Source organism: Stomoxys calcitrans, chromosome 2, assembly GCF_963082655.1.
Source record: "Stomoxys calcitrans chromosome 2, idStoCalc2.1, whole genome shotgun sequence".
In the NCBI taxonomy this organism is placed as follows: Eukaryota; Metazoa; Arthropoda; class Insecta; order Diptera; family Muscidae; genus Stomoxys; species Stomoxys calcitrans.
The window spans coordinates 130,027,714-130,046,746 of NC_081553.1; the positions used below are offsets into that span (position 1 = coordinate 130,027,714).

A 19,033-nucleotide genomic window follows, 5' to 3' on the forward strand; every position below is an offset into this window, starting at 1 on the left:
ATTCGTCTCAGACCCTGAAACGAAATTTGAATCTATCTTTGGAGACATTGAGCTAAAACTTTTCCGAAACATTTTTGTCTATAATCAGGTTAAGTTCGGAGATGGTCGATATCCATAGATAGATGGTTTGATATCCATATTTTCAGGGCGGGCGACTTCCCTGGAGCTTGGGGCCAAACTTTTGTATCAAATCTTACTCTACTTTAACATAACTTTCATTATTATATCCATATTGCCCCTGCCTCTTGGGGCCAAACTTTTGTATCAAAATCGTACTCTACTTTAACATAGCTTTCATTTGATATCCGTATTGAACAATCATAAAAATGTGGGGGTATTTTGCAGAGAGGGGAACCCCGGGACGGTTGGGGCCTAACTTTTGTATCAAAATCTTACTCTATTCTAACATAGCTTTCATTTGATACCCATATTGCTCTAATCGTTAAAAATGTGATTTGGGAGGTATTTTTGGGGCCCCAGACGCTTGGGGCCAAAGTTGTGCATAAAATCTTACTCTACTTTTACACCGATTCATTTGATACCCATATTGCCCAAATAGTTATAAATATTTCGGGATTAAACAACCCTTGTTTTGCAATCTTCCAACTGACAGCTCTATCGTAAAGCTTGACGTTTTTGAGGTTATACGTACTCAGAACGGTTTGACACACGAGCGTTATTTGTGTTGTTTACAGTAACTTAAAAGATTCATCTCGCCCAAAAAATTGAATTAAATCGTGAACATTTTCGTGCGATTATTTTTAAATTTTCAACGTGGATTAACTCAACAACAGTGCAACGATGAACTTAATTCAAATTTTGACGATGAAGCTCCATCAAGGACAAGTGTTTATCGGTGGTATGGTGAATTCAACCGAGGTTGTTGTTCACTCCAGGACGAATTTTGTGAAGGTCGTCCAAAATAAATAGTTGTTCCAAAAACCATAAAAAAAAATTTGTTCGCGTTGGATCCCACACAATTTGTCAATCAATCAAAAAAGACTCGTGTCGATTGGTCGAAAGAAATGCTGCAAAAATCCTTAATTCCAAATCCTTCTACAAATTTGTGAATAAGTGCCGTTGTAATAGTTTATCGAACTTTCTTAGATATAAAGCTAAAGTAGCTGATAACGATTCAGGCATTGCCAACATCTTTACTACCTTTTTTAGCACTACCTACTCAGATAAATATTATGATTGATGTGGAACATATCCATACACAATCAACATTTCAGCTTTTATAGACGTGTCTGAGATTGGCGAAAACGTAGTACTTGAAAATTTAAGGTCACTGAAGATAACTTTTAATCCCGGTCCAGATGGAATTCCATCGAACATTTTAAAGCATTGCACTCTCGAATTTTCGTGTCCCCTTTGTAGACTTTTCAACAGTTCATTAATGTATGGATATGTGCCGGAATTGTGGAAGCAATCTTATATAAGAGCGTTATTTAAAGCCGGAAATCGCAATGAGGTTAAAGCCGAAAATCGCAAATACAGGGGCATTTCAATTTTGAATGCTATTCCGAAGCTATTAGAGAAAATTCTGACTGACACTATTTCACATCAAGTCTCTTTTATATTGTCTCCCTACCAAGATGGGTTTCGGAAATCGAAATTGACGATAACAAATATTTTAGAATTTACTTGTTTGGTCAACGATGGCTTTAGGGAACGCTACCAAACGGATACTCTATATACCGATTTTAGTAAAGCATTTGATAAAGTCAACCACAACCTTCTGTTAAGAAAAATAGATCTTATTGGTTTCAGTCCATCTTTACTAAAGTGGATCAGATCATATCTGACTGGACGTACTCAAAGAGTTAAATTTGATACTGCAGTTTCCAAATCAATTGTTGTCTCTTCAGGTGTTCCACAGGGTAGTCACCTTGGCCCTGTGCTGTTTCGTTTATTCATAAACGGTCTCCCTTTTACTTTAAAGCACTCGAATATTTCGATGATGTAGAATGTAATGATCAACGAGAGACTCTGATGAACAGTGTTTTCTTTAGTATGACCTTGATACTCTACGAATGGTGCAACCAGAATTTTATGGAACTTAATATAATAACACATATCATTTTCAAGAATAACCTCTCTTAAAACTAGCTACTTTTTGGGTTCCAATAAACTGGAAGTAGTCTATAGCTTTAAAGACCTTGGAGTGGATTTCTTCTAGATCAACGCTTAAACTTCCGTCAACACATCTCAATGGTTGTAAACAAAGCACGTAGTGCTCTTGGCTTCATGAAACGCTGGAGTAAAGAACTTAATGATTTCTCTGTGACGAAAAACTTATATACGTCGCTAGTTAGAAGAAATCTCGAGTACGGTTCAGTGGTATGGGATCCGTACTACAATATTCATTCTGATTTGATAGAATCGGTTCAAAAACAGTTTCCAACATTTTGTCCCCGTCGAAATAGGTGGGACAGAAGTTCTTTACCTTCGTATGAGTACCGCTTAAATCTTATAAAGCTTCCTACATTAAAAAGTCGTAGAACCAAGCTAAACATTACGTTTTTGACTAAATTAATTCATGGTCAAATAGATTCTTGCTTTCTTTTGAGTCGAATTTTCTTTAACGTTACTATCAGACCTTCCAGATATTTTGATCTTTTGAAAATTTCTTATTATAAAACCAACTATGCCAATGATGATCCTTTTCGGCACCTTTGTTATCAATTAATCAACTGAATGATGTAATAGATCTATCTGAGAAAGAATAGAAATCGAGAAAGTTTAAAAAGGAAAATTATATTATTTTTAAATTCTTAGGTTAATACTTTTGTAAATATATTGTTATTAGTCTGTAAGGTTATTTATTATCTATAAACTTAATTAAAAAAAATATACGATCGCGGTCCTTCGAAACGCGTATATGACATCATGACAGGGGATGCATCGTGGATTTACGCGTTTGAGCCCAAAAGTAAACAGCAGTAGACTGTATGGGTGTTTTAAGATGAACTAAATCCAACAAACGTTGCTCGCGCACGAATCACTTCCAAGAAAAAGATCGCCTGTTTTTTCGGAAAAACTGGACATGTCGCAATCGTACCACTAGAACAACGCAGAACTGTCAATTTTGAGTGGTTCCCAAGCATTTGTTTCCCAGTTGTCTTCAAAGAAATCAGGAAAACCAACTGCCGAAGACGGAACACTCTTCACTACGACAATGCGAGCTCTCACACATCGGCTCAAACAACTGCATTTTTGAGCACTCAAAACATCGATTTGGTGGGTCATCCGCCGTATAGTCCCGACATGGACATTTGTATTCCCCTACGTATAAAATATGTTTGGAGATAGCCCAATCAGAGTCGCAAAAGTGCTTCGACAATTGGTTTAAACGCATGCAAAAGTGTTTGGATTTTAATGGGGAATATTTTGAAAACAATAAAGCCATTTTCGATGATTAATATTTGTTTTTGTTCTCTAATCCCGAAATATTTATAAAAGACAACCCGTAAACACGAGTGTTGTCAACATTGATATTTTCGTATGTGATGATTGCAACCTTACCCGGCCTTTGCATTCGGCGAAACTTGTTTTTTTTAACACTGTGCGGTCATGCATTGCTGTCTGGTTGAACCTCGCAACTTATCGCCAACAATACAGTGTGTGTTGTTGCATTTGTATTTAAGTAAGAGAGCGCATGGTATTTTAAGATTTTACTAACTGCCCTCGGCATTTTGTGAGTAACACCGGAGTACTTACAAAAACCCATCGGTTGCAGTTGTCTGGTATAGATGTGCCATCGCCTTCTTTAACCCTCCGGCGGGTGCCTGGGGACCCTTTTTCATTTTCAAACTGAAATTACTCCTTGATGGTCCATGGGAAGTATACCCAACCCTCACTTGTATACCAGGGAAATTTTGTCTAGTATCGTTTAAAAATTTCAAAATTTTCAAAGCGATCCGACCAATAGTTTAGTTTTTATTGAGATTTAAATGTACGCACAAAGATTAGAAATGAACAAAGAAAATTTAGAGAAGAGAGAATTTCAAGAATGAATGTGTTTTCAATGGATTGTGGTCACTTTTTTGATTTTAAACTTTAAATTATTTTTGCAAAACACTTTTTAACATTCTTGTTAGCTTCTTTTTGTTAATTGACTTGTGTTTTTCCGCAGTTTTTGTGTTCACCCAATTCCATTTACGCCTCTCTTAGGTGACTCTTAAGAATGAAACAAAAGAAAACGTCAGATTTGTAATCGTTGTTCGTGGTTGCCATTTGTTTGAGAGAGTGAAAATTCATTTAGAAGAAATCTATAATCAATGGTTCATCCTTTTTTCCTACTAGTATTTTTTTTAAGTATTATTCTTATAATTTAACACTTTTTTTTAATTGGTAAATATCCTTTTTGTTTTTCAGATAATGTGGACCATGAAGATGCCAAGTCCTTGTTCGAAACTAATTATAGTCATGTGTACTTCATTTTATACGATACATTCATTCAGGCTGAGGCGAATCTAAAACAAAAAGGTAAGATAGTTATTCTTTGTGGGTTCTAACTGTTTTTATTTAAAAACAACATATTTGGCCATGTGGTTTCTATTCTATATTTCGATAAACGATGAAACACCACTTCATTCATAAGAATGCCGAAGCTAGTTTTACATTAAATGACAAGGCGTTAAAGAATATGTTTGTATACAGAGGGTGTCCCCGATAAATTTGGTTTTAAATTGTCGACCCGCTTTTTTAATACTATTTTGGTTAAACGCAATCCTTATACTGAATATTGGGCATATCATGATCGACTTGGAATATAAAGAAGGCGATCATTTGAAGTGTAACAAAAGTGGATGACGATATCACAAACGAAATCCCGTTACCGCAAAACACTTCCCAATTTCCAGGGACATCAAAAAGACTGGATAACAAAATCTCTCATTAAAGGCAATGAAAATCGCTGGGGTATTTGGTGGGACTAAAAAGAGAATTTGTTCAGGAGCAAAATTTCCCAAATTTCAAATTACAGTTGAACCTCGATTATCCGGGCCTCTACTAACCGGCATGTAGTGCTTTTGGTTTTTTTTTTTGAATTCTATTAACAGCGGTTTACCTCTATTATCCGTACGTCAATAATGCTCCCTCTATTAATCGTGCTTACCTCTATTATCTGGGGTTTCCGTTTTTATTTTGAGTTAATGTTCTGTCTCTCAGTCTGTAATATTGGGTTGCCCAAAAAGTAATTGCGGATTTTTTAAAAGAAAGTAAATGCATTTTTAATAAAATTTAGAATGAACTTAAATCAAATATACTTTTTTACACTTTTTTTTCTAAAGCAAGCTAAAAGTAACAGCTGATAACTGACAGAAGAAAGAACGCAATTACAGAGTCACAAGCTGTGAAAAAATTTGTCAACGCCGACTATATGAAAAATCCGCAATTACTTTTTGGGCAACCCAAGTAAAAAGGCGTTAAGTTCGCCTATAGCAGTTATATCGAAATATGTTCCGATTTGGCCAAATACTAATAAGTACAAGTCATTGTTCAATTGTGTATAACAAAATATTGGTCTTTTTAGTAGCTATATCTAAAAATAAACCGATCTGAACCATATACGACACAGATGTCGAAAAGCCTAACATAAGTCACTGCGTCAAATTTCAGTGAATTCGGATTATAAATGCGCCTTTTATGGGCCAAGACTTTAAATCGAGAGATCGGTCTACATGGCTGCTATATCATAATCTGGACCGATCTGAGTCAAATTGACAAAGGATGTCGAAGGCTCTAACACAAATAACTGTCCCAAATTTCAATAAAATCGGATAATAAATGTGGCTTTTATGGGCCTAAGACCCCAAATCGGCCGATCTGTCTATATGGGGGCTATATGAAGATATAGCCCATCTTCGAACTTAACCTGTTTATGGACAAAAAAAGAACCTGTGTAAAATTTCAGCTCAATATCTCTATTTTTAAAAACTGTAGCGTGATTTCAACAGACAGACGGACAGACGGACGGACATGTCTAGATCGTCTTAATTTTTACGCTGATCAAGAATATACAATATATACTATAAAGGGTCGGAAATGGATATTTCGATGTGTTGCAAACGAAATGACAAAATGAATATACCCCCATCCTTCGGTGGTGGGTATAAAAATGGCAGGTTAAGGTGTTTGTTCGAAAATGGATCCAACAAAAAAAGAGAAAGAAAAGAGCGTGAAAATGTTGTAGCCACATTTTCATGTGGAGTTGTCGATCCTCGTCATACTCCTAACATGAGCAAGTTCGTTTCAGTCCAAAGGACCGGTCGCCGCGGGAACAAGGTGGTCATAGGTTATTTGAAGGCGTCAAAAACTCTCCTTGTCATATCGAACATCATAGGCACTCAGTATTTGTGCAAGAGCCGGTGCCGCCCGGCCTCTCACTGAGGCTCTTCGCTCGATACTACTGATTGTTCGCTTCTGCCGTTGCAGCTACTCCGTATGGAGCATTCCACTATCCGCAAACTGTGGATGCGCCCGGTAGCTCGCAGCTAAGCTTCTCGTGGCAGCAATGAACACCACACATACCGGACCTCAATGTTCCAGCCTGTTGGTGTTCATTGCTGTGTTCACAGCTGTAATATGCCGGGCAGCTTTGTGGATAGCTGGTATATCTTGCGAAAATGTAACACAACAAATTAAACGTAATGGTTGGAACAACCTGCTGCCCAATATAAGGAAAAGGTGAATAATGCTGCTGAAACATTGTAATAACACCTGGATGTTCAATTAATGACCTCCCAAATTAGAGGAAGTGTGATGATGATGTCACATCCTGTACTATAGAATCTAGCTCCATAATACATACGGCTAACAAAAGCGAAGAATACGAGCAATTGGGAATTTCGAAAAATCAGATGATGAACCCAGAAACTCCGCGTTAGCTCAAGTAATAGAGGCATACAGTGTTCTATTGGACTTTTTGAAAACAATAGTAGTCCAGAAATTTCAGAGTCATATGAAGCTCAGGTACATACAAAAAATACATAAATAATGAAATTTGAAAGCACCTCTATTAACTGTGTTTTCGATTTTCCGTGCTAAGCTCGGTCCCAAGCGAACCGGATATTCGAGATTCAATTGTATATCAACTCGTTTTTTGTATAACCAACACCACAACTGTGTTACAGGGTATTATAATTTAGTGCATTTGTTTGTAACACCCAGAAGAAAGAAAGATAGACCCATTGATAAGTATATATTGGTATATAACGGTATATGCACCGATCGACTCAGAATCACTTACTGATTCGATTTAGCTATGTCCGTCTGTCTGTCTTTGTTTATTTGTGTACACAATATAGGTAGCAGTTTTAAAGCGATCATCTTCAAATTTGACACATGTTTTTTTATACCTCCACCATAGAATGGGGGTATACTAATTTCATCATTCTGTTTATAACTCCTCAAAATGTTCGTCTAAGACCCCATAAAGTATATATATTCTTGATCGTCATGACATTTTTAGTCGATCTAGCCATGTCCGTCCGTCTGTCTATCGAAAGCACTATAACTTTCGAAGGAGTAAAGCTAGCCGCTTGAAATTTTGCACAAATACTTTTTATTAGTGTAGATCGGTTGGGATTGTAAATGGGCCATATCGGTCTATGTTTTGATATAGCTGCCATATAAACCTGTCTTGGATCTTGACTTCTGGAGTCACTAGAGGGTGCAATTCTAATCCGATTTGACTGAAATTTTGCATGAGGTGTTTCTTTATGATTTCCAAATGTCTCAAGTATGGTCCAAATCGGCCTATAACCTGATATAGCTGTCATATAATCCGATCTGGGGTCTTGACTTCTAGAGCCTCTAGAGGGCTTAATTCTTAGCCGATTTAGCTAACATTTTGCAAGGCGTGTTTTGTTATGACTTCCAACATCTGTACTAAGTATGGTTCAAATCGGTCCATAACCTAATATAGCTGCCATATAAACCGATCTTGAATCTTGACTTCTTGGGCCTCCAGAGGACGCAACTCTTATCCGATTTGGCTGAAATTTTGCATGAGGTGTTTCTGTATGATTTCCAATAAATGTCCTAAGTATGGTCCAAATCAGTCTATAACCTGATATAACTGTCATATAAACGGATCTGGGGTCTTCATTTCTTGAGCCCTTAGAGGGCTCAATTCTCTATCCGATTTGGCTAAAATTTTGCAAGGCGTGTGTTGTTATGAATTTCAACAACTGAACAAAGTATAGTTCAAATTGGTCCATAACATGATATAGCTGCCATATAAACCGATCTTGAATCTTGACTCTTGAGCTTCTAGAGGGCGTCATTCTTATCCGATTTAGCTGAAGTTTTGCATGATGTGTTTTGTTATGACTTCCAACAACTGTGCAAAATGTGGTTCAAATCGGTTCATAACCTGATATAGCTGCCATATAAACCGATCTGGGATATTGACTTTTGAGCGTCTAGAGAGCCCAATTTTTATCCGATTTGGCTAAAATTTTATACAACGGCTTCTCCCATGACCTTCAATATACGTGCCAAATATGGTCTGAATCGGTGTATAACCTGATACAGGTCCCATATAAACCGATCCCTTATTTTACTCCTCAAGTCCATAAAGGGTGCAATTCTTATTCGAATTAGCTGAAATTTTACACAATGACTTTTACTATGGTCTCCAACATTCAATTCAATTATGGTCCGCATCGGACTATAACTTGACATAGCTCTAATATCATAGCAATTATTTTCTTTTATCCTTTGTTTGCCTAAAAAGAGATACCGCGCATAGAACTCGACAAATGTGATCCATGGTGAAGGGTATATTAGATTCGGCCGGGACGGACATAGCACGCTTTTACTGTTCTTTGTTTGGCCAGGAGACGAAACCTTTTGAAATCGGAAAATATCCGTTCAGATTTGGATATAGATTCCATATATATGTTCGTCCGATTTGGACTACTATTGCAATAATGCGCTCATATTTTAACCGATTCACTTAAATTTGGCATGATCTTCTTATGACTCTCGACATTTCTAAAGAGTTTCGTAAAACATTCCATTATGGAACAGGCGATACTTCTCTCATATTAATGAATGCAGTCCGATTAAAGTTTAAGCTCAATGATAAGGGATCTCCTTTTTTTATGACAAGCCCGAATTGCCGCATAGCGACACCACTTGTAGAGGAGGAGATACCTCGCAGATATATTTTTATACCCACCACCGAAGGATGGGGGTATATTCATTTTGTCATTCCGTTTGCAACACATCGAAATATCCATTTCCGACCCTATAAAGTATATTTTTTCTTGATCAGCGTAGAAATCTAAGACGATCTAGACATGTCCGTCCGTCTGTCTGTTGAAATCACGCTACAGTCTTTAAAAATAGAGATATTGAGCTGAAATTCTTTTTTTTTTGTCCATAAGCTGGTTAAGTTCGAAGATGGGCTCTATCGGACTATATCTTGATATAGCCCCCATATAGACCGATCCGCCGATTTATGGTCTTAGGCCCATAAAAGCCACATTTATTATCCGATTTTGCTGAAATTTGGGACAGTGAGTTGTGTTAGGCCCTTCGACATCCTTCGTTGATTTGGATCAGATCGGTTCAGATTTGGATATAGCTGCCATATAGACCGATCCTCCGATTTAGGGTCTTAGGCCCTCTAAAGCCATATTTATTATACGATTTTGATGAAATTCGGGACAGCGAATTGTGTTAGGTCCATCGACATCCTTCGTCAATTTGGCCCAGATCGGTTCAGATTTGGATATAGCTGCCATATAGACCGATCCTCCGATTTAGGGTCTTGGCCCTCTAAAGCCATATTTATTATACGATTTTGATGAAATTCGGGACAGTGAATTGTGTTAGGTCCATCGACATCCTTCGTCAATTTGGCCCAGATCGGTCCAGATTTGGATATAGCTGCCATATAGACCGATCCTCCGATTTAGGGTATTAGGCAAATAAAAGCCACATTTAGTATCCCATTTTGCTGAAGTTTGGGACAGTGAGTTGTCTTAGGCCCTTCGACATCTTTCTTGAATTTGGCCCAGATCGGTTCAGATTTGGATATAGCTGCCATATAGACCGATTTCTTGATTTTAGGCTTTTGGCCCATAACTATATAGTCCGATGTCATTTATAGTCCGATGTCGCCGAAATTCGGGACAGTGAGTTAAGTTAAGCCCCTAGACATACTTCTGCAATATCGCACAGATCGGTCCAGATTTGGATATGGCGCAATATAGACCGATATCTAGGTTTTAGGTTTTGGGGCCATAAAAGACGCAGTTATTGTCCGATGTCGCTGAAATTTGAGACGGTGAGTTAAGTTAGGCTCTTCGACGTCCTTCTTCAACTTTGCCCAGATCGGTTCAGATTTGATCCGATTTCACTAAAATGTGACACAGTGACTTATGTTAGGCTTTTCGACATCCGTGTCGTATATGGTTCAGATCGGTTTATTTTTAGATATAGCTACTGTACTTATTAGTATTTGGTCCAAATCGGAACATATTTTGATATAATTGATATGGGACATAAGTTATGAAATTTTCACCGAATTTTGATGAAAGGTGGTGGGTATCCAAACTTAACGCCTTTTTACTTGTTTTTGTGTTACGGTATTCGGCGTCATACGTTGGCCTCCGATACAGATTTAGATATAGCTCCTGTATATATTTAGCCACTACATGTACATTTATTCAACAATTTTCCCATAAAATGGGGCCAACGCTTTTCTCTACGACTATCTTCCATATAAATGTTCGTCCGACTTTGAAAGACACACAATAATGCGATCATTTGTCAACCCATTGTCACGAAAACTAGGATAGGTGTAGGGTATTGTATGGTCGGCACCGCCCGACTTTGTCTATTCTTACTTGCTTACATCTGCACGATTTTTCTTGGCCAGATATGTTGCGATCCATGAAAAATGATCATAACTAAGACGAACGCCACATTATTTACTATGAATTTTGTATATAGCATTATCTGAAAGAATAGATTAAAAACTAATTTCTCTATTTTGTGTTAATGTATTGTGTATTTTTCTACCTTTTTTTACAACAATCCGATATCGAACTAAAAAACACATCCCCGCAATTGGTGTTTGTGTGCGTGTGTGTGTGTGTATGTGTGGCAAATGCAATCTATATCCATTTAAAAATGCAATCCTCCAAAATGCAAATGCAAATCCTAATATTTTGTTTATGTTTAAAAAAATTAATCCATTTGAAATAAAAATTGTGAAATGACAAAAACAAAAAAAAAAAAACACGCACTATCGCTACTGCTACTACTACCACTACTGCAAACAAAACAAAACAATAAACGTACCAAATTCCAAAACAAAATTTCAATACATGGCAGAACTTCCGTTTCATATTGGTAAGTTTCTTGAGTTTTTCCTTGTCTCCTAGGTTTGATTAGCTCATTCGATCAGTCAGTTCCCCTCAGCTACATCATGTCAAATCCAATGGAGAATTCAAAAAAGAAAATGCGAATAAAATAATTGCTACGACTTCCATCGTTTGTGCTTAATTCTCTTCATTTCTGCATTTATGCTTTTGTGGTATTCTAATTTTATATATTGTTTTGTGTTATCTACTCTACTCTACCAACCAACCAATCAACCAAGCATTAAATAAACGCCAAATTCACCTCACCAAACTGAAATGTTTAGATTTTTACAAAATTAAGCTTAAATTGTTCAAAATTTGCATGCTACTTCATACATATTACATTTGTACTTGCCTTATGTGTTCTTTAGCCCTTTTGAGTAAACAAGTTTACTTTATACAAACTATTATGTAGCATAATTTCATCATATTTAGTATGTGTTTGTGTTATCATTTGCTTAGTTTGTAGTTTTGTTTTATGTTGTTTTTGTTTTGTTTCATCATATTCAGGGAGAACTTGCAATAGAAGTAGCGTAAAAAATCTAATTTTTTTAAATTTTTGTTCATATTTTCCATTCCGTTTAGTTCACAAAGCCCATCGTGAGGAATTGGATGGCTCACTATGGCTATTGGAAAAGATACTCTGTTTGCTGCCCGAGTTGCTGGCTCGACGATGGCAGTGTCATTCTCTCAGCCGAATCATGGGCAAATTGTTACATTTAGGAAATTCACCAAAACTGCGCAAAGAAGGTGTACGGTAAGTACTTATTTACACTGAAATAAACCACTTGCGACCAGCAAGCCAACAAAGTTTAAAACACGTAGGTGTCTTAATAACTTTATACCATATGCGTTGGCTTGCAATTTCTGTCTGTTCATGTGTGTTATTGTATATTGCTTATAGGGAAGAACTTAAATCTGGTTCATTTAAAGGCTGAAAAAATATGTAGGCGTATCTAGTGGAAGTGATTTTAAACCACCATTGAAGTTGATTTAGTTTGATTTGACAACTGTTTTTTTTTTGCCAGCAAAGAAAACGATAATCAAAGCGTTAAGGCCGAATCTTGGGTACACACCATATTGAATTCTATAACAAGTAAAAGCGTGCTAAGTTCGTCTGGGCCGAATCATATATACCCTCCACCATGGATCGAATTTGTCGAGTTCTATGCGCGGTATTTCATTTTAGGCAAACAAAGAATATTGAATAAGAACTTTTATGCTATTGGTGCTATAGTTCGATTCAGACCATAAATGAATGCTGAACATTATAGAAGTCATTGTGTAATATTTCAGTCTATTTAGATAAGAATTGCGCCTTGTAGGGGCTTAAGAAGCAAATTCGAGAGATCGGTTTATATGGGAGCTGTATCAAGCTATTAATCGATTCAGACCATATTAGACACGTATGTTGAAGGTAATGAGAAAAGCCGTTGTACAAAATTTCAGCCAAATCGGATGAGAATTGTGCCCTTTAGAGGCTCAAGAAGTCAAGATCCCAGATCGGTTTATATTACAGCTATATCAGGTTATGTACCGATTTGCGCCATACTTAGCACAGTTACTGGAAGTCATAACAAAACACCTCATCCAAAATTTCAGTCAAATCGGATGATAATTGCGCCCTCTAGAGGCTCAAGAAGTCGAGACCCAATACCGGTTTATATGGCAGCTATATCAAAACAAGGACCGATTTGAATCATACTTAGCACAGTTGTTGGAAGAGATACCAAAAAACAGCACGTGCAAAATTTCAGTGCCTTGGCTCTGAAAATACAATATATATCAGATTCGTATTCTACTCTAAAATACCTCTTGTTTGAGCCCTATATTTCAATGGTCAGCAAAAAGGTTGAAGTGGTGGACCCCCAGAAACTTGGTCCCACATTTGGATATCAGATTCGTATTCTGCTCGCAAGTTCCTTTCATTTGAGTCTCATATTGCCATTGTCGTTAAATATGTCCGATTTAGGGTTGTTTTGTGGGTTGGGGTGATCCCCCAAACACTTGCTCCGACAATTGGATATCAGATACGTTTTCTAACCATAATTATACCCTCCACCGTAGGGGGTATGTTAATTTCGTCGTTCCCCTAAAGTATATATATTCTTGACCGTCACGATATTTTAAGTCGATCTAGCTATGTCCGTCCGTCTGTCGAAAGCACGCTAACTTTCGAAGGAGTAAATCTAGGCGCTTGAAATTTTGCAAAAATACTTCTTATTAGGTTAGGTCGGTTGGGATTGTAAGTGGGCCATATCGGTCCATGTTTTGATATAGCTGGATTTTTGGATTTTGACTTCTGAGCCACGGGCGGGCGCAATTCCTAATCGATTTGGATGAAATTCTGTATGAGGAGTTTTGTTGTGATTTCCAAACAAAACTCAAAAGTCAACATATTTTGAATGCAAATTTTTGGATGCAATTTGGTTTTTGAATATAAATATTGATCATATGGAATTTATAGTTATCTTAAATTAAAGTACTTAGCAAGACAAACTCGTGGGAGTGAATTCCAACTTAAGTAGGTCAATCAGGAAAAAATTTGTTAAAAATCTAGTGCGAACGATTTTTTTTTTGTTTTTTAATTCTTAAAATGCTGCATCTACCTGCAACATCAAAAGTTATTAATATTTTTTAACCCACCACCATAGGATGAGATTGGATAACTCTTATATAAAGTGGTAAATCGATTTGATTTTTAAGCCACTAGAAGTCTCAATTTTGTTTCGATTTAGCTGACTTTGCACGAAGTGTTTTGTTGTTACTTACAATAACCATATAAACTTATCTTTCGATTTGACAGCTTGAGCCCCTGGAAACAATAATGGTTGTACAATTGGGCTGAAGTTTTGCACGCAGTGAATTTTGTCGACTTTCATATCCATGATAAGTATTGTCCAAATTGGTTTGAAACCTTATATAGCTCTCATATAAACCGATCGCCCGAACAGTCTCCTATCGTCCTTATAAGCTTCACTTTTTGCCTGTTTTGACCGGTACAGGCTTTAAGAGGTGTAATATAACTCAGTGATCAGAATTTCACACACAATCAGCTGAAAATAGATTTTTATGGGCAAAACCATTAATCGGGAGATATACTGCTGTATGGCAGCTATATAGACAAAGTGTCTAATTTGTTCCAAATTTGACATGATTGGAAAGAGGCCCAAAAAAGTATTGCCTAAGTAAGTCTGTTTAGGAAATAGACTGTCACTCTAACCTAACTATCCTACATGTATATCGAAACAGAAATGTTTCTTCCAGATTCTGGAGTATTTTGTAAAGCACTGGTTGTGATTTCTGAAAGCGACTAATGCCCAAATTTATTTTATTTTCAGTTATTTTCTTTTGTGGTATCAGGCATTGGGTGAAAATGCCCCCTCCTACGTACATAATATGTATGCGGACTTGATTCCTGGTCTTATTGTGCCACAAAAAGGTATGCAGGGCCCCGATGTGGAATTCAGTGCTGGTGACTTTATAAATCATCCAAATATGAAAGTGGAGGGTGGCATAACATCGGTTTTCCACGACAGTTACTCACATCCGGTACAAAGTGCGGAGCTAATCGCTCTGTTGCCACCATCATCAAGTGAGAAGTCGCAACCGCCCGACCCCAGAGATGGACTTGAAATTCTTCTCAATAGCATGGTGCAGACGGCTGCATGTCTCAAGTGGCGTGATAATCATGCGATAAAAGATCACAAGGCTTTTGCCTTTCTGCTGCAGCGTTTCAAAGATGTTTTCTTACCAGTATTCAGTCCGAATTTTGATTTCACTATGTCGGTGTATGAGCCCAGATTGGAGTTGCCAACAATGCGTTCGATAAATAAAAAGGATGAAGTTATGGCCTCATGTGTGGTGGTCTTGATCAATTGGTTGTCTCGTTTCACCCATGAACGTTTGCTGCAGCATCGCTTGGATAGTGTCCATATAGCAGAGGCAGCAGATCATATGCGTTTGCATGCCTATCAACAGGGTCTTATTGTGAGGGATGTGCTTTATTCAACCCGAGAGAATGTTAATTTCATTCACGAAGTTTATCGCCAAGCATTCCTTTTGAACTTCACCACCAAGGCCCAAATAGAAGCTATACGTTGCGCCATTGCTGTCTACCGTGACTGGATGACGGGAAATACACCGCCGCCGTTCCTTTTGGAGCCTGAAGAGAATTCTGGTACTGCGGCTTTGCAACAGCAACAGCAGAATAGCCGCGAAAATGCTGGTGGAACACCCAAGGCAAATCATCGCATGAGAAATCCTTCGTATGTTGGAGCCATGACTAGAGACAATGTGGGAGTGCGAGCTGGGCTACAGAATATACTTCAAATATTTGTGACAAATGCCGCCAATGTATTTTTGGTCAATACGAGTACCTTAAATATATTCTTCCCAAACAAATCCAGGGAATATCGCTCGACTCCTTTGCAGGAGCAGACAGAGGTGTGTAAGAAGGTCTTAAATGTTTATCGTACCATGGTGATGAACACGCCCATGGATCCCCGGACATGGGAACAATTACTTCTAGTTTTGTTACAAGTGACGTCGTTGGTTTTACATCAACACCCGCCGGCGGCCACTAAAAGTTCCTCTTTGGGTGGCATATTGGGACAAGCCATTTTTCAGACCTTGATTGTGACTTGGATACGAGCCCATACAAATGTGCCGGTGAATGTTCAGCTTTGGGAAAAGTTTCTTGTCGTCCTAACTTCGTTAACTTATCGCGACGAGTTGATCATTGAATGGGACAAGACCATACAAACGTTGACGAGGGTATTTTCCCGTTATGTTTATTCCTTGAATTTACAAGACTTGCCTTTGGATAGATTGGCAGAGTCGAAGGGAAAACGTCGCCGTATTGGAGTGTGGCAACAAACCTCGTCCGTATCCAATGGCTCGGTGACTAGGGAAAGAGAGTCAAAAGATGCACAGCAACATGAGCGTATATCAAATGCCAGTCGTTCTGAGGAACACTCGCAAGGAACTCTGCTAGCCAGTGGGCGAAATAGTGCGAATCTAAACAGTGTTCAGAAGCAGAGTGCTCATCGTTATCCAGTTACACCGATATTGAGTCGAAGCTACAGTGAGGGGAGTTTAGCTTCAATGGCAAGGACATCACGCATGCGCAGAAAATCGCGTCATCCCAAGACACATCAGGCCGCTGTCGAGGCTCCGCCTAATCTACCGTCCAGTGTAGAAAATTCTATGACTACCATGGCAATACAACAGGAAAGTTCCAATACACCCGAGCTACTACAGAACGTGCAATTAACCTGTCCTGTGTCGGTGAGCAATGATATGAGAAGAGCCATGTCCTTGGATTCATTGGCCACATTGAAAAGGCCGCGTAAATCAAAGCGCCTTCGACGAACCACCAACAATGAGAATGAGGATATGGACGATTTAGACGGCGGTGGCGGTGGGGATGGCGAGGACGATAGTAATGACGAGGATTCTCGCAGTCCTTCGCCCACCGCAAGCAGCGGCATTGAGGGTGGCTCCATTAAAGATGCTCAAATACAAATCGATGTCCTGGCCGTCGATAGTGGTGGAAGTTTGGGTGAGAGTGAGGGAAATTCGGGAACGTATCAAACAGAAAGAAGGTCCATTATCTTGGGTGGTACTGCCACCGGCTGGCTCCCCGATTCCACCGCCATAATGTGGAAACGTATGCTGGGTGCCTTGGGCGATGTAAACCGCATACCCAAGGCCGATCTGCATGCTCAAGTTTTCAAGCATTTACTGGATATGACTCTGAATTTGGTGAAAATCAAACAGAACCAAGGAATATCGACGGACAATCAACAAACACCACCTCCACCATCGCTGGTGCCACCCATTGGTATTGTGGCGCCTTGGTGCTATGGCTCTCTTACACTGGACAAGTCGTTTAAGAAAGGCAAGCTGTGGGCAGTGCAATTGCTGTGCATGTTAGCTGTGAATGGAGCGGTGTCGGGAATGCAACATCTTCCCTTGTTCTACTATGCCATACACCGTCTGCTAACCGGCGAAGACCGAGAATTGATTTATGCGACTCTAAAGCATTTGGAAGGTCCCCGTTTCCTAAGTCTGTTAATGCCCGGTCATACTCTACTACTATTGGACATTGTCCATGCTTCGGCGATTTTGTTAACATCATTGGAGGCAAATCGTGCCACTCCCCGTTCCGAGGTGGCAGCTCTTTTGGGCACCCTTTTGTGCTACCCATCGACGCTATTGCCCCGACCCCTTTTGCAGCCGACTCCCCAACAGTTTGAACTGATGGAGTGCGCAGACCTGCAAGACCACATTTTAAATATTGTTTTGCGTTGTGCCCGGCGGGAACCGTCGGCCAAAGCTCGCTGCATAGCCCTCTCCCAGTTGGGCCAATGGATTCTAATGAAACTCTCACATCCTTTACCAGCCGCTAAAGGGGAGGGAGCGAAGTTTCAGCAGGCTATACCGCATGCCAAGGGGCAGCATGTTAAGGACGAATCAAATCAACGAGGCATATACAATCCCCGTATAAAGGAAGCACTGCAAGTGTTGCTGCAGGCTCTGCAGTTTAAGCACAGGACCATCGCAATGGTGGCGGTAGATTCTTTGAAGCTCTGTGCGGAGCGCGGCACTGAGTTGGCGCATGTTGAGAGAATGCCTCAGCTAATCATAACAGCCATTTGCAAGGCTTTGGAAATACAAAATGTCACAAATCCCAAGGATTCGGACAAAGTGGTGCTGACAGCACTGATGTTATGCCTGGGTGAGTACTGTATGTCCTTTCCCTTGGCTATAATGCTGGAGCCGACCAATGATAAGGGCGACACGTTGGTGTTAATGGTTCTAAGGGTGCTCTTGCAAATTGCTTCGGGGGCACCCCGCCATGAACGAGTGAAGTTGACTGCAGATGATGATTTCGATATGCACATAACAGCTGACGATCTAAATGATGACGGAAAACTGCCCGAGGCAAACTACCAGACATCGGAGACGATACAAACTTGTATAACGGCCATAAGGCTTTGTGCCAAAGCTGTGTCCATGCATTTAGTTACGCATTTGGGCCATTTCCCCATGGGCATAGGAGCGGCGCGCCTAAGTTCTTTGGTGGAGGAACAGGATGATCTGAATGGCTACAATGGGTGTTTGAGTACAACACAGTCGGTGGGAAATAATCAGAATAGTGTTGAACTGCGTCGTGATTCTGTGGAGTTGCCTTCAATATTACATGCTCAAAATATGCAATTATTTATGTTAAATCCTGGTCTGGTGGCCAGTTTTATTGAGCTGCCAACACTTAAATTGCCAGGCGGTGGTGTAACTGCTGGCCTAGTTACAGCCGAGAAACAAGTAAGGGTTCTTCTGCGCGATCTCAACGGGAAGGCGTGTTGGGATGCGTCGATATTGTACAGTGAGCCGAAGAGGGAATGTCCCAAATTGGATGGTCTGACGCCAACTTCGTTGGATCCTCGCGCATCGTTTAGTCCTTCGCACATTCAACGCAGTAATCAGGTTCAGCCAATGGATTCTCTAATGCATTCTATGCAAGGATTAGACATTGCCCCGCCGCGTCATACACTTAGACACAGGCCTTTGGGTGAATTGCCACTGGCAAAGGATTTGGCCTCCGACCTGGATCAATTGGATGATGTAAGTGACTGTGACAA

The 19,033-nt window shown here is 39.3% G+C and overlaps 1 protein-coding gene across 2 annotated transcripts in view; it reads left to right on the forward strand.

The window, feature by feature from the left end:
- Positions 1 to 19,033, forward strand: part of LOC106085910 (probable Rho GTPase-activating protein CG5521) — a 50,228-nt gene that overhangs the window by 23,700 nt on the left and 7,495 nt on the right. The window contains exons 2-5 of one of the 2 annotated variants that reach the window (XM_013250386.2): positions 4,381 to 4,491; positions 11,359 to 11,376; positions 11,973 to 12,144; positions 14,729 to 19,016. In XM_013250386.2, the coding sequence (XP_013105840.2) occupies positions 4,381 to 4,491; positions 11,359 to 11,376; positions 11,973 to 12,144; positions 14,729 to 19,016 (4,589 nt within the window). The remainder of the gene's footprint in view (positions 1 to 4,380; positions 4,492 to 11,358; positions 11,377 to 11,972; positions 12,145 to 14,728; positions 19,017 to 19,033) is intronic. The other variant, XM_013250387.2, reaches the window with a different exon arrangement.